At 36.3% G+C, this 15,573-nt stretch overlaps 1 protein-coding gene across 2 annotated transcripts in view; it reads left to right on the forward strand.

Moving 5' to 3' along the window:
- BTRC (beta-transducin repeat containing E3 ubiquitin protein ligase) overlaps positions 1–15,573 on the forward strand; it is a 181,997-nt gene that overhangs the window by 90,164 nt on the left and 76,260 nt on the right. For both annotated transcript variants that reach the window (XM_047073328.1, XM_047073329.1), the window contains exon 2: positions 8,216–8,293. In XM_047073328.1, the coding sequence (XP_046929284.1) occupies positions 8,216–8,293 (78 nt within the window). The remainder of the gene's footprint in view (positions 1–8,215; positions 8,294–15,573) is intronic.

The raw sequence follows: 15,573 nt of genomic DNA on the forward strand, positions 1-15,573 counted from the left end.
TAGAATTGTTTCTGTTTTTGAGAATTGCAAATCATATATATTTGGAGGCTGTTCTTAGTTCCAAATGATATATTAAGTTAATGGGAAAAATATTAATTCAATTACTAATTTACCAATCAAGCCCACTGTATGATGTTTGCAACTAGCTATTAGAAATTGGTCTCAAGATTTCATCTTTCATGTGGTTGTCATTCTATGTGATGATGCTCAAATGACTCCATTTTTTAAATGTGTTCAAAATCAGAGTCAAAATCACCACAATTTACCCACTTCACTAAAATGATATAACTTTCCTGGTTACAGAATCCTTTGAATTTCCTCAATAAGAAATGTGGCATAGGTGGGGAATGTTACTTCTAGTGTTGGCAGTGATTATTTTATTTATAACAGATGTCTATTTAGACAGACTCAGGCTCTGTTGCACCATCCAACCTTGAGCAAGATGCTTATTCAAAGATTATGATAAGTCATTACAAGTGGCTTGACTTTTCATCACTGTGTAAATTAGTTTTTCATTTGATTATATAATCAACTCTTGATTATCCATGTCATCAGGAGTTGTGTGTTCGAATAGATAACTGAAAACAGTAAATAAGCCACTTACTAGGTCGTGGAGAATATTGCCCTAGCCGTAAACCTGCTGTGTGCTATCATCAAAATCCGTCTACTTGTTTTGGACACTGGGAGAAACAAATAAAATCCATTTCTGAAGAATCAGGAGTGCTTTGCTTATCCACAGAAGAACTTTTCCTTCTTAATCAAGGCTTGGCAAACTTTAACTGTAAAGGACCAGACAATAAATATTTGAGGCTTTCTGGGCCATAGGATCTCTATTGTGATTATTCACCTTTGCCATTGATGTATGCAAGTTGCCATAGATAAAAGGTGAATGAATGAGTGGAGTTGGCTAAGTTCCAGTAAAACATTATTTGCAAAAACTTTATTTAGAGCAGGAACTTGCTAGCTCCTGCTTTAAATTGTCATGCTGACATCCTTAGTGATGGGCTAGTAGGACTGTAGTTGGGCTATCACTTTGAAGGTTTTCTGCTTTGAAAATCTTTTTTTTTTACTAAAAATTTTTTTTACATTTTTTTATTTTTGAAAGACAGAGACAGAGCACAAGTGGGGGAGGGGCAGAGAGAAGGAGACACAGAATCCAAAGCAGGCTCCAGGCTTCGAGCTGTCAGCACAGAGCCCGATTCAGGGCTTGAACCCACAAACCGCGAGATCGTGACCAGAGCTGAAGTTGGGTGCTTAACCGACTGAGCCACCTAGGTGCCCCTGAAAATCTTTTTTAAAGCTAGCTGGACAATGTGAATATAGGGCTTTGATTATTTATTAAGCACTTATCTGTATATTATGTAATGTGTTGGGAAGTACACGGAGCCACAAAGACTTTACCCAGTAAGCTTTCAATGTTATTGGGTAGCTGAGAGTAACATGCAGACATTTACCTAATTAAGTGCTCAACTGTGTGGACCAAGATAAAAATGTTAAGGAATTTCCAGTAGGGAAAGATGGAATAGCTGTATGGTTTCTTAGAGAATTCGACAGTTGAAACTCATTTCAAGAATGGGTAGGACTTGAATAGATTAAATAATTTTCTTGTGTTTATAATTGTTGAATGAATGACATTAAAATTAAGGATCCTTCCAGCCTGAAAATGTTGAGGTCATATCACTTGTTTATAAGACTGTGAAGAGACTTGCTTGACTAGGGCAGAAAATGTATGTTGAGGGAAATAACTTGGTGTAATGTGGCAGAAAATTCTAGAAGATCTTGAAAATCAGGCCTAGAACTTAATATTTGATTCCATAGATACAAAGGGCTACTGAACGTTTTTAAGGAAAAAAGACCACCATGAAATTAGTGGTGTTTAAGAAAGATTAATCTGGCAATAGCATTCAATCCAGCAAACGCTTAAAAGCTCATATTATGTTCTCAAACTTTGTTCTGAGCCACTGGAAAATGCAGATGAAAAAGAAACTGCCCCTGCTCAGAAGGAATCTTACAGTGGGGAGTAGGGGTTGGAAGCTTGTTCACAGAGAGATATAATATAGAGAGATATAAAGTAGAAGTGCCAAAATAGAAATAAAGTGCTAATTCAGAGTAATCAGTTCCATCTGGGGTAAGTGTGGTGTAGGTGGAGGAGGGGATAAGCGTAGGCTTCCCTGACAAAGTATCGTTTTAGTTGATACTTGAATCAGGATTTTGATGATGGAGAGATCAGGAAAGGAGTCTATTACACACTGAGGGAATAGAATTAGCAAAAGCACAGGGATGAGAGAGTGCTTTTCATACTTTGGAGAATGGTAAATAATGTCATGTAAATGGTTCCAGAGACTGATGGAAAGGTAAATTGTCCAGATTGTGGATGCTATACTAAGAGGTTTGGACTTAATCCTGAAGGTGACAGAGAGCTATAAAAGGTGTTTGAGCAAGGTGTGGGGTGAGATGAGGTAAGTCTTTTTAGAACGATGGTTTAGACAGTAGTGTATAGAATGGTTTAGATAAGGGTTTCGGTAAGTGTGTCAGAAGGCTGTCTCAATAGTAATAGCATTGGTGGTGGCCTAGAGTAGAGACTGGAAATACAAACCAAGGGTTAGATCTATTAAAAGAGATGATTCAAAGGAAAAATTGAAAACCTGAAATTGGTTAGATACATTCAAAGAAAAAAAAAGTCGGGGGGAGGGATGAGTAAAAATTGACTGAGGATTTAAGTTTGAGGTGGAAAGAAAAGTTGGGAGAGAAGGAGGTGGCCTAAGATGGGTAAGAATGGTAAAAGAGTGCCTTAAATTTGGATATGTTGATTTTGAGACAGGTTATTTAAATTTATCACCTGAATACTTTCTTTGAGATGATTTCTTTTTCTTTTTTATTCACCTCGAGGTTACTCCTGGACACATTTTATCCAAAATACATCCCTGAGATCTAATGCACAGGCTTTAGCATTATTTCACTTTATTGACTTTTTCCTACCCAAACATCTGTGAGTATGTGTATAGGTGTTACAACCCAAATGCTTCCAGTTTGAAGTTACAATTCTAAACTAGTAAGTGCTGGACTAAGAGAGGGGGTGCAGGCATGAGGGTGGGGCGGGCAGAGAGAGCGGGAGAAAGAGAATCCAAAGCAGGCTCTATGCTGTCAGCACAGAGCCTGATGCTTGGCTTGAGCTCAGGAATTGTGAGATCATGACCTGAGCCGAAATCAAGAGTCAGATGCTTAACCTACTGAGCCACCCAGGGGCTTCTGGGCTTAAGTGAGAAATATTTGAATTAAAGGTAATAAATTTATGAAAGGTAATGAAATATTTTAGAAATATTTAAATATACTGCTACTATTTATACCATATTATTGCTCCAGGACTACAAATACATTCTGCAAATGTGTTTACTATAATGAAATGTTTAATCTGAGTATTGTGAATGAGCTGTAATAGGCAGTCAGATTCTTCTAGTTGGCTCAGGGTTAAGTGGTAGAATGTTAACTTTTATTTATATTTGAGGGAATTTTTCCCCCAAAATTTATTTTTCACTTATCTGACTTCTACCTTTCCATTTTTTTAAGTTCATTTATTTTGAGAGAGAGAGAGAGAGCAAGTTGGGAGGGGCAGAGAGAGAGAGAGACAGACAGAGAGAGAGAGAGAGAGAGAGAGAGAGAGAGAATCCCAAGCAGACGCCGTGCTGTCAGCGCAGAGCCCAGTGCGGGGCTCAAACTCACGAACCATGAGATCATGACCTGAGCCGAAATCAAGAGTCAGACGCTTAACCAGCTGAGCCCTGTCTTTCCATTTTTAAACATATTTTCCTCTAGGAAAATCAGTTTTACTTGTTATTTTTTATTTTCACATGATTTCAGAATTCCAGAACAGTTGAAAGAATAGTGAAAAGAGTCCCCTTATACTCTTCACACATATTCTCCACATATTAACATGTTGCCACATTTGCTTTATCTCTGTTTATATGGAAACATGTGCTCACATTCATTTACTTATTATTTTTTCTGAACCTTTTGAAAGTTAGTTACAGATATAATGTCCTTTTTCCAACATAAGTGTTTCATTGTATGTTCCAAAAAACAAGGATATTCTTTCAAATAATCACAGTACAAATTATCAAAATCAGGAAACAATGTATAAAGAAACTGTGGAGCATCCATACAGTGATACTACTTGACAGTAAAAAGGAAAGAACTACTGGTCTATTCAACAAGAGTGAATCTCAGATGTATTAAGCCAAGTGGGTAAAGGCTCAAAAAAATTACATAGTATATGATTCCATTTTGTGATATTTGGAAAAGATAAAATTATTGAGACAAAAAAAATCTGTGATTACTAGAGAAAGGGGCTCACTGGATAAGGGCAGTGCAAGAGAATTTGGGAAATGATACATCTTGAGTGCGGTGGTAGTTACATAACGGTATGTTTTTTGTCAAACTCGTATAACTAAACACCAAAACAAGTGAATTTTTCTGTATGTAAATTTTAAAAGTGAGGAAACAATCAGGAAATTAACACCAATACAATGTTATTAGCTCATCTGTAGACCTTATTCAAATTTTTCTAATTGTTCCAATAATGTTTTGTATACCATTATGTCACAATACTCAGTACTTAACCATCAAAATCAAATGCAGTAGAGCGGTCAGGAGGAAGAAAATTGTGGGTGTGGTCTAGATAGGCACTACTCATTCTGTTAGATGCAGATCACTGTTGTCACTATATAAGTCTGTACAGAGGAGTTTACCATCAATTTTACCCCCACCCCAGTGATCTCAGAGCACAAGTTGCATTCAGTTGTCATGTCTCTTTAGTTTTCCTTTCACCTGAAACAGATCCTTAGTCTTTCTTTGTATTTCATGACTGTGACATTTTTTGTTAGTACAATACTAGTAATTTTAAAAAATTACTCACTCCCTCAATTTGGGTTAGTCTGATATTTTCTGTGATCAGATTGAGCTTAGATATGTTTGGCAAGGTTACCTCAGAAGTAATAATGTGTTCTTCTCAGTACATCATATCAAGAGGTACATAATGTTAAGGTAGTGTCTATCAGATCTCTCTACTGTGAGGTAGAGATAAATAAATCAGATTAAGAGAGTCAGGAGGAAGAAAATTGTGGATATGGGCTAGGTAGTTGCCGCTCATTAGGTTCACATTACTGTTTTCACAATGTAATTTAGTATATAGAGAGTTTACCATCAATTTTGTTTCACTTCCTGTACGTATACAGTAAAAATGTGCTTTATGGTGACTTTACTATAATAAACTTTGACCGAAACATAACTAGGCTTCCAGTTTATTATGATGACATTTTTACAAAACATAATTAACGTTCAAATATAGGAATTTACATTGAATTAAACCAGTTTTGATTATAAATGGTACTTCATTTAAGGGAGGGTGGAACTTCATGGTCTGGGGAATAGTTACTTGGAAATTGTAAGTTTATAATTGAATACTGCCTTAAGTTTGTATTCTGTAAAACATTTAATTTTTTAATTTTAGCATTTAAAACTTTGATTTATGCTTTATTTTTTATTTTGTTTAACGTTTATTTATTTACTTTGTGAAAGAGCGAGAGAACAAGAGCTGGGGAGGGGCAGAGAGGTAGAGAGAATATCCCAAGCAGGCTCTGCACTGTCAGCACAGAGCCCAACACAGGGCTCAACCACACAAACCATGAATCATGACCTGAGCCAAAACCAAGAGTCAGACACTTAACTGACTAAGCCACCTAGGCGCCCCTATACTTTCTTTTTTTTTTTTTTTTTAAAGTTAAATACTCAAGTTGATCTTACGGGTTTAATGTTGGCCTTTCCCCTCCTTTGCTTATCTTACAGTGGCATACATTGCTAGTTTCCTTGTTTGGAATGCTTTATAGTCATTAATTCAGCTTTATCTCTCTGTTTTGTAGGTAGACTAAATTACTTTTTTTTCAAAATGCGGAGAAAAGACAGAATTCTGAAGTTACTGAGTCTCTCTGTCCCTTGCTTATAGCAAAGCATATTTTTTTCTTTTTTGTCTTAATTTTGGGGACCATTACCTTCAGGTGGTCATCACAAATATAAAATATCAAGTTAAATCTCATAAGAGATTTCTGCCCAAAAGGAACACCTTACAGTAGTAGTCTGTCACCCAACTACAGGTAATGCACAGGGCCCACAGATTGTAGCCACAGAGGTGCAAAGGCCCTAAAATGACACTATATATATGCTGCTTGTCCTTTAATATATTTTAAAATACAATATTTGATACAAACCAAAAAAGGTACACCTAAGTTTAAAGTACAGTTATGATCCTATACTCTACTAATAACTTCATACTTGTATGAAAATTTTCAGATCAACTCATGTTTGGAAACAATTCCTGGATCTAAAAATAAAGTAGCTCCCCAGTTAGACTGTGTTGGATATATGTAATGAGTATTTTAAACTTGCAAATATTAAAATATTAACACTATAAATGTAGTTGTGGAAAATAGTACCCAAAAATATGTATTCGGAGTTTCTGTATTTTGCCTTGCAGATAGTGACTTACATGTGTTGATTACCAGATTTTTTTTTCTATTATTTTGTATTGTGGTAAAAATATATAACAAAATTAATCATCTTAACCATTTTTAGTGGTGTTAAATACATTCATAATGTTTTGCAACCATCACCCCCATCTGTCTCCATAATTCTCCATCTTGTAAAACTGAAATTCTATACCCATTAAACAATAATTCCCCATTCCCCCCTTCTCCCAGTCCCTGGCAATCACCATCCACTTTCTGTATGATTTTGACTACTCTGAGTATCTCATATATGTGGAATCATACAGTGTTTACCTTTTTGTGACTGACTTATGTCACTTAGCATAATGTTCTCAAGGTTTGTCCATGTTGTAGCCTGTGTCGTTTTCCTTCCTTTTTGAGGCTGAACCCTGTTCCTTTGATGTATACACCACATTTTATTTATCCCCTCCATCAGTCAGTGGACACTTGGATTGCTTCCACCTTTTAGCTATTGTGGGTAATGCTGCTATGAACATGAACGTGCACATACCTCCTTGAGACTCTGCTTTCTACTCTTTTGAGTATATACCAGAAGTGGAATTGTTGGATCATATGATAATTCTATTTTTAATTTTTGAGGAACCACCATACTGTTTTCCACAGCAGCTGTTTCTACATTCATACTAACAGTGCATAAGAGTTCCAATTTCTCAGCAACCTTGCCAATATATATTTTGGTTTTTGTCTGTTTTTTATAGTCGCCTTCTTGATGAATGTGATGTGGTATCTACTTACACTTTTTGATTTACATTCTGAAATATGATTAGTGATGTTGGTCATCTTTTTATGTGCTGATTGGCCGTTTGTACCTTCTTTAGAGAAATGTCTAGCCAAGTCCTTTGTGCATTTTTGAATTGGGTTGTTTAGGGTTTTTTGTTTGGTTAGTTGACAACTTCTTTACATATTCTAGATATTAATCCTTTATCAGATACATGATTTGCAAATATTTTCTCCCATTCTGTGTGTTGCTGCTTTATAATTCTGTTGATATTTAGAATTCTGAACTTGCTTTCAATTGGATTGTTGTTTTTCCTCCTCTTCTTAAGTATTTAAAAATCCCATTGACATTTATGGCCTCCTAGCTGCTATTTGAGATGATAGTGGCAAGAATGGACTCTAATCCTAAAGCGTTGATGAAATGATGTTGTTTTGAGCTAAGTACTATGTTATTTTTAATAAAAGAAAATCAAATCTGAGAAGAAGAAGAAGAGAAAGAACTCTTTTTTTAGGATCAATACTTTGAGAATTTGTAGTGACCAAACATTTACTATAGTTCAAAACTAATTATTTAAAGAGAAGGTAATAATCATGCTTTAAGTTATCAGCTAAGCATAAACTGGAACTTTCTCATGTCCAGTGCCAACCTGCATTTTCAAGGAGCAATAAACTAGATATCTGATGAATGTGATCTGCTGGGCAGTGCTTAAATATAAATGAAATACTTTCCACCTACGTCCCTACTTACATTTATTTATATACATGGGCATATGTTTTCCTTTACATAAGTGTATGTCTATATGTATATAAATCTTCAAATGAATAAATGCATAAATATACATGGTATTCTAGCTTACAGAATTAGAAATGTAATTCAGTTACCCCCACAGAATAAGATTGAAGATAATGAGAACTGAATTAAAGCTTACTTTCTTTCACAGAATTCCTCAGAGAGAGAAGACTGTAATAATGGCGAACCCCCTAGGAAGATAATACCAGAGAAGAATTCACTTAGACAGGTATGAAATTCAGTCTGTCTTAAAGTAAAAAGCTACCAACAGCAAAACAAAAGACAGGAAACCCTCAATTTGCCATTCATTAAGCATTAGAGCTTAAATTAAGAGTACTTTGAAGTTGGTCTGGCTATAGCCATCAATTTCAATCAGGTAACATTGTTTTCCCAATCATTTAAAATATCCTAGGTGTACAAGTACAGGACAGATCGATTGCTTACGTGTAGTGAAAACAACATCAAATAAAAGTTTTCTTATTCAGGAAAAATAACTTGAATTGCTTCTTAAGTGCAGATAGTAGAATAGTTGGCTTTAAATCTTACTTTCCTACTGAGATTCTTAATACATTAAAAAAAAAAATTAACAATCAAAAGGGATCTGCCTCTAGAGAAGTTAGCTCCTTTTAGTCTGAGCGATATTTGCCTTTTCTAAAAGTAAAGACTGTTATTGATAACCTAAAAAAACTTACTGCTTACTGTGTTCCCAATCCCCAAAGGTAACACATTTTACTTTGAAAGTTAATTCCTTGGTGCTCTCTTTTTTAAAATTAAAATGTCCTGGGCCACTTGGGTGACCAACTTCAGCTCAGGTCACGATCTCACAGTTTGTGAGTTGGAGCCCCTCATCAGGCTCTGTGCTGACACCTCAGAGCCTGGAGTCTGCGTCAGATTCTGTGTCTCCCTCTCTCTCTCTCTGCCCCTCCCCTGCTTGCACTCTGTCAGTCTCTGTCTCTCAAAAGTAAATAAACGTTAAAAAAAACTTTTTTGGGGATTAAAATGTCCAAAAACATTTCATCAAAAAATTTCTTCTTCTCACTGCCTGTAGCAACAACCTCTAACATCTTCTGTCTCCCACTAGCAACAAAAACAAGTTCTTACAGTGTTGCCAGAGAATAGGCATACCACCTATTAACTTTTAATATATAGTTGCATAAGATGAGAACGACCAGTAGTAAAAATAATTTTAATTTACTTGCATTATGGCATTATTCTAGGAAAAAGGAGAAGAGGTCTAATATTTGTTGAGTGCCCACCATAACCCTGCTACTTGTTTCATTCCATCTTCACAATCCCCCTGCAAAGTTTCTAGATAGGGTCTCTGATTTATAGATGAAGAAAATGGAGGCTTAGAGAGACTAGAGGACCTGCTTATTAGCCAGTCAGTGAGTTAAAACCGAGATCTCAGTGTTGCCCAAGTGTTTCTACTTCTGCCTTCTTATTCCAGTTTGTATAGTGTTTGGGTTTTGTTAATGTTTATTTTAGTTTTGAGAGTGAGAGAACACGAGCGAGCATGAGCAGGGGAGGGGCAGAGAGAGAGGGAGACACAGAATCTGAAGCAGGTTCCAGACTCTGAACTGTCAGCACGGAGCCCGACACGGGGCTCGAGACCACAAACTCTGAGATCGTGACCTGAGTCGAAGTCAGACGCTTAACCAACTGAGCCACGTAGGTGCCCCTGTATACAGTGTTAATTTAGGGAGAAAGTACTTGAAACTGTGATATGTCCATTTTTTTATTTACTTTCTGTTAAAAATTTGGGGATGGGCACTTTCGTTTTTTGTAAAAATTATTGTCTAGTAAGTAGAATTGAATCCATTCAGGAAGCTTTGTAAAAAACCCAAATGATCAGTGATTGGTATTGTGCAGTTACAACTTTATTTGGAGACAAACACCTGATCTATAAATCTAAATAAATAGAACAGTATTGAGTAAGATAAATTTAGAGGTGGAAGCGGTCTGCCCACTATACAGAAACAACTGTCAGAAAACAATGACACAACAAAAAGTTTTGGCAACTTTATTTAAGCTAACAAACGAATTTTCACTCTGCAAAGTTATAAATTAATTTTAATAGGCTGATCCAGATGGTCCATTTGGAAAATGGATAGGCTGATCTGTTGAAAATTAAACTAAATTTATCTCTCTCATACTTCAAACTGAAGCAAGAGAGAGAATCGTGCCTATTAAGTCCAGCACATACAGATGGACCAGCAGGTCACACATGGGACTAATCTGATTCATTTTAAAAATAAATGCATACATTATTGAATCATTTTCTACTTGCAAGATCTGTCGTGTGCAGTATTTGAAAGAGATTTGATGTGGCTTTTTCATTGCTTTTTAGCAGGTTTGCTTCACCCTCTCCACTCTAATATAACAACTGTCTTGTTTTTGTTTTTGTTTTTCCTCCTATTGCTCCACAATGGTTTTTCTAATATCTGCCATTCAGTGTTGAGATCCAAGCTCTGGAGATTAATTAGGTCATGAGGTTTTTTTTCCCCCTCCTCTCTTTGTAAAGGGTTTTTTCTCTATTCTCTTTATGAAGAGCATGAACTCAGTGTTCTTGGAAAGAGAAATGGCCTTTAGAAACTGGGAAGTAGGAGATCCTCTTGGGGCCCTCTGAATCTTTTAGCTTCTGGGTGTTTTAACAGCCCCATGAATGCAGATTTGTAAATTTATTGCAGTGCCATCTGGTTTTTTGCTCGAACCAGATTACTGTTGGCTTGTGTCTGTCTATTGTGGTGGTCACTCCCTAGGAGCTTGCCCTCTCAATCTTAGGGAAGAGTGATGAATAGCAAGGGTCAATAGAAGCGGGTCACAGGGCAGCTGTCCGGGACTGCCCTGAACTTGATTACCCCACTGCTGATTTTTTTAATGTAGGACATAATATATAAGCTGTTTAAACTCCCCCTTTTCTCTGTTGCATGACAATAATGAAGTGCCATTTGCTCCCCCTCCCCACTTTAGTCAAGCTATATAGATAAAAAGATGTCAAAGCTGCCTTTTCCCTAGTGTTGATGTAGGTAGGATTTGCATCATCTAGGCCAATCCCTTGAGATTCTTTTACAGATATTTCTAATGGGATTTTAGGAACTCTTTCCCTTTTTATTTTTAAATGCTTGGTTACATAGTAGTGTTTTAAACTGATTTTATAGTTTACATATATTGTTCTAAAGTACAGTTTCACAGGTGTTGATAGACTGTGACTACTGTGTGGTAACTTTGAGTTACTTAATCACTGGAGGAGCTAAAAGAAAGGTTATCACTACAATTCTTACAGACGTTTAAAGGATAATGAGGGAATATTATAAACAACTTTAAACCACAGCTTTGGCAACTTAGATGAAATGGACTAATTCCTTGAAAAATAAAACTTACAGAAACCAATGCAAGGTGAAACCAAATTTGAATAGCCTGATGTCTATTAAAGAAATCAGATTATCAAAAGGCCCCCATATGGTTTCACTGGTGAATTCTATGAAATATTGCAGAATAAATAACCCACTCCTGTGCAAACTCAGAAAATAGAGAAGGCAGGAACACTTCCGGACTTGTATTCTGAGGCCAACATTACCGTAATTCCAAAACCTAACAAAGACATTAGTAGAAAAAGAAAATACTGAGGGAGAAAGTCAGGAGACACTAGTCCCTGTGTCACTAAGCCATTTTGTATACCTGCTTTTCCATTCCATATCAGAAGGCAGGAAAGTTGGTGGGGAAAGAAAGGTAATGTATTCTTTTAATTTTCTAAATTTCAGAATAATCTCTTCTATCCACATTAAGTGAAGTGTGAACTTTTATTTACAGAATGTACAAAGTGGCTACAATTTTCTTTCTACTTTTATTCCTAAAATGTGAAGTCAAAGAAACCATAGCAACTGTTTTCATAGCTTTTATTCATATCTGCAAACAAGGGCAAAGGCCTGGGAGGATACATGAAAGTACTCATTACTTTTTGAAAATGTAGCCTTACAACATGCAACTCCTTTGCTTCACATTGGTGCTAATAGGATCTGTCAGCCCTGCCTTTCTATGTAATTGAGTAAATTGTGACCTCTGTCTAATCCTTCCCCCATCCCCCATTCCCTTTGTGTATGTGTCCACTTACCATCCTGAGAACGTGGGCAGTGATAAATAAAGCATTGAGTAGAACTCTCTCAACTCTTTGAAAGCAGCATGATGCCAGCCCTCTAGTTATATTTCTTTAAGTGTTTACGTTTTTCTGTATTCTTTCTCTTGTGTAGCTGGAACCCTGGGGATGCAAAGCCATGAGAGAGGCCAAGAAGCTAACAAAGTAGCTGTCTCCCTTGTTAGCTTGTTCCTTTATTCTTTAAAAACAAGATAAAAACCATCTGGCTCAGGGCATTACATTTTCCTCCCCCATGCACCTCTATAGATGGAGACTTCACCTGCAGTGAGGGTTTACATTGATTAGGGAGGGAGCAGTAATTCAAGCTTCCATCCTCTTCAAGGATACTTTGCAGTCTTTTAAAGGTGCTGACCCACTGAGTTAAACTGTCAAGGGAGGATAAAAAAGTATCTTCATCCCAGGAGGTAACAGCTGCCAGGTTTTCAACACCTTGCACACTGCTGGAAAAATGTCACAATTGTCAGCTGAAAGAAAAATGTGTTGTCATCTTCTGTTAATGACTGGGCCTTATAAAGGGAACTACATAAGCCTTTTGGAAGGAATAAGTAGCTGTTTTCCTTTCCTATCCCTGTGCCCCCAAATTCCTATGTTGTTCTGAACACTACCTTGGAGTAGATCCGTAAAACACAGCAGTAAAGATCTTAAACAGCCCCGTATAAGCATGGGGGTCTAACTGGCACAGCTCCTTTATACAGTTGGATGAGTAGGAGGAAAAAAGCACGTCACTGACACAGAAAATGACATTATATTGTGTATTAACAAAACAACAACAACAACAAAAAGTCATTCATAAGCCAGTGAACTGAGAGAAAACATACTGTATTTCTGCTCTTTGGAGGACAATTTGTTTTCAAGCAGCATCCAGATGGGTAAATACCACGACATTTCTTTTTTTCAAGAGAGCCACTTCTTTTCTTCCTTAAAAAAAAACAAAACCAAAAAAAACCCTCACTGAATTTACTTCCTTTAATAGCTCTATAATGTTTGTATATGATGGCATTCCCTTCTTTCTGATTTGATTGATGAGGAGAGAAGGTTTAATGAAGTCCCAGATATTAGCCAGGCAAGTTTTTTTTCTATTTGTTTTAGGTTAGTCATTTTAATTGTATTGAGTAATTAGAAGGTACACACAGCCAGGGGAGCTTTGTTCTGATAATTGCTCAAGAAAACCCATTCCCTATCTGCTGTTGCTTTGTGTTAAGACACTTCTCCCTCTAGTGGCAATAGTAAGCACTTTGACTTGGCAGTAGGCAAGGTGTAATTGCAATATGACAAACTATGCTTAAGGGACTATCTTGTAAATACTTTAGTTTGGAGTTTGGCGTTATTTCATTATATATGTGTGCTTTTTTTTTTCCCTATGAAACTTCCTACCTCTTTTTTACCCCCTGAAGTGCTTTGGGCTTTGGATGGAAAAATATTGCGTGAGATGTTTATTAAAAAAAAAAAAAAAAAATCACAGTGCATCCTGGGTAATGTTTTGCAGCTTGACTTAATTTTAGTCATCTGTTTTAATTACCTATTTATAAAAATGCTTTTGCATTTGTAGACATTATTTAATACTTTGGAAGAAGCACCTCATTTGAAATAAATAAATAAATTGTACTTATTTTAAATAGTCCATGTAAAAGATCTTAAAGGTAATTAATGTAGGTCTCTTAAGTAAGACAAAAGTGATCTTTCCAAGTCTGATGAAGTGATTTGTTTATTTAACTTCCCACTTCGGCTGAATCCTTCAGAGTCTAATAACTTTTTTTAAAAACATGGTTTGGCAATTTGTGTCTAGCTACAAAAACCCTTCTTCCAAAAGAAGCAATTTAATAACCGGCTTTCTTAAAATTACTTTGAGGAAGGAAGACTGTATAGGGGGTTGGTGTTTTGTTTTATGTTTATTTCAGGGTAATCATTCTTTGATAAATTGTGTAATCACTGACTTAGTAGAAAAAGTATTATTGAACTCCTGGGTTGCAATGACCATAAAAAGTGTATTTTCATATAGAGACTTGAGATGTTGTGAATAAATTATAAAGGAAACAGCTTATATGCTGGTCGAAGCCCATATGGACCAATTCATTTTGTGTTCAGTGCTTAATGTGGATGTACCATTAAAAAAAAAAATGGTGAGGGGAGCCTATTGTGCCCTTTTGTATGAGTCTTTTAAAAATCTGCCCTAAGAGTACTTTGGGAGGAGATCAGATAGAGCATTGCATCCATTGAATGAGATTGGGTAGCATCAGCGTGGCATTTTTAAAGCCCAGTCCCAGCTTCCCTAGATGTCGCCTTGTAGTTTGCTTTTTCTATCCCATATTCTTGCTGGGAACTTGATTTGATGTTACCATATATCTGAAGGTCCCCGTCTCCCCCCTCCCTGTACCCCCCTGGACTGCCCCCCACTTGCTGCCCATTTTCATTATACCGTATCTTGTTTTGCTATAGGGCTGTTGAACAGATTTCTTAAGCAGCTTTTTGCAAGGTTAAAAGAATGCAGCCTGGTAACAAGTTTGTGTCATTTTAAATATATACCTTCTAGTAAATAAGGAGAAGTCTGGCAATCAATCCCTTTTAGTGTGTTATATGTTTCACCTGACAACTAAACCTTCTATTGATTAGCCATTACTTTGTTAGATAATCCTATGTCATTGAATCCATTGTAAAAAATTAAACTCTTTAAAATGTTTTACCCTAGCAGCACTGTGAAAATTGAAAACTTGTTCAGAATTACAGCCTGCTTTCACAAAGAAGGTAGTTTTCAGCAAGGCATCTTACTGGTTTATGCTTATGTGCTTTATATGCAATATAAAAACGTATTAAAGTACTCCAACGCAAAATTCTCTGCCTCTGGTTCAGCAGTGAGGCTACCTTTCCGAATGTTGCATGGGGACAGAGCGTATCTTGCCAGTGGCAATTATACTCACTAGTTTAATTCTAGCCTGGAAGAAGTCTTAGTAAAATATTGAATGTAAAATACTGAATTTTTTAGCCTTTTTATTCCAGGGTGATCTTAAGACTGTGACAAGTTTTAGTTTACTAAGCTATGTGACTTTCTTGGGAGGTAAACAAGATCATATGCCCATTTTACAGATGGGATGTCTAGAAAATAAAAGCTTATGCATAGCCTTACTCTAGAAACTCCTGCAGGACTAGAACTGGTTTCTTGAATCTGTCTAATGTTCCTCAGAGTGTCTTCTATCCATTTCTGAGGGGAAAAGGAATTGTCTAACCTACCATAACTATTTTTTTCCTAGAAAATAGCATATTTTTATTAATTATGCAAACGTTTAGTCCTTTTTCCTCTAAAATATTAACTGCATGCTTTTACATTTTCACTGAAGTAAAATTTTCATACAATGAACTGC

The sequence above is a fragment of the Lynx rufus genome, unplaced genomic scaffold (assembly GCF_022079265.1).
Source record: "Lynx rufus isolate CCGP_SWC_20201006 ecotype Redwood Valley unplaced genomic scaffold, mLynRuf1.p SCAF_11, whole genome shotgun sequence".
NCBI classification, from domain to species: Eukaryota; Metazoa; Chordata; class Mammalia; order Carnivora; family Felidae; genus Lynx; species Lynx rufus.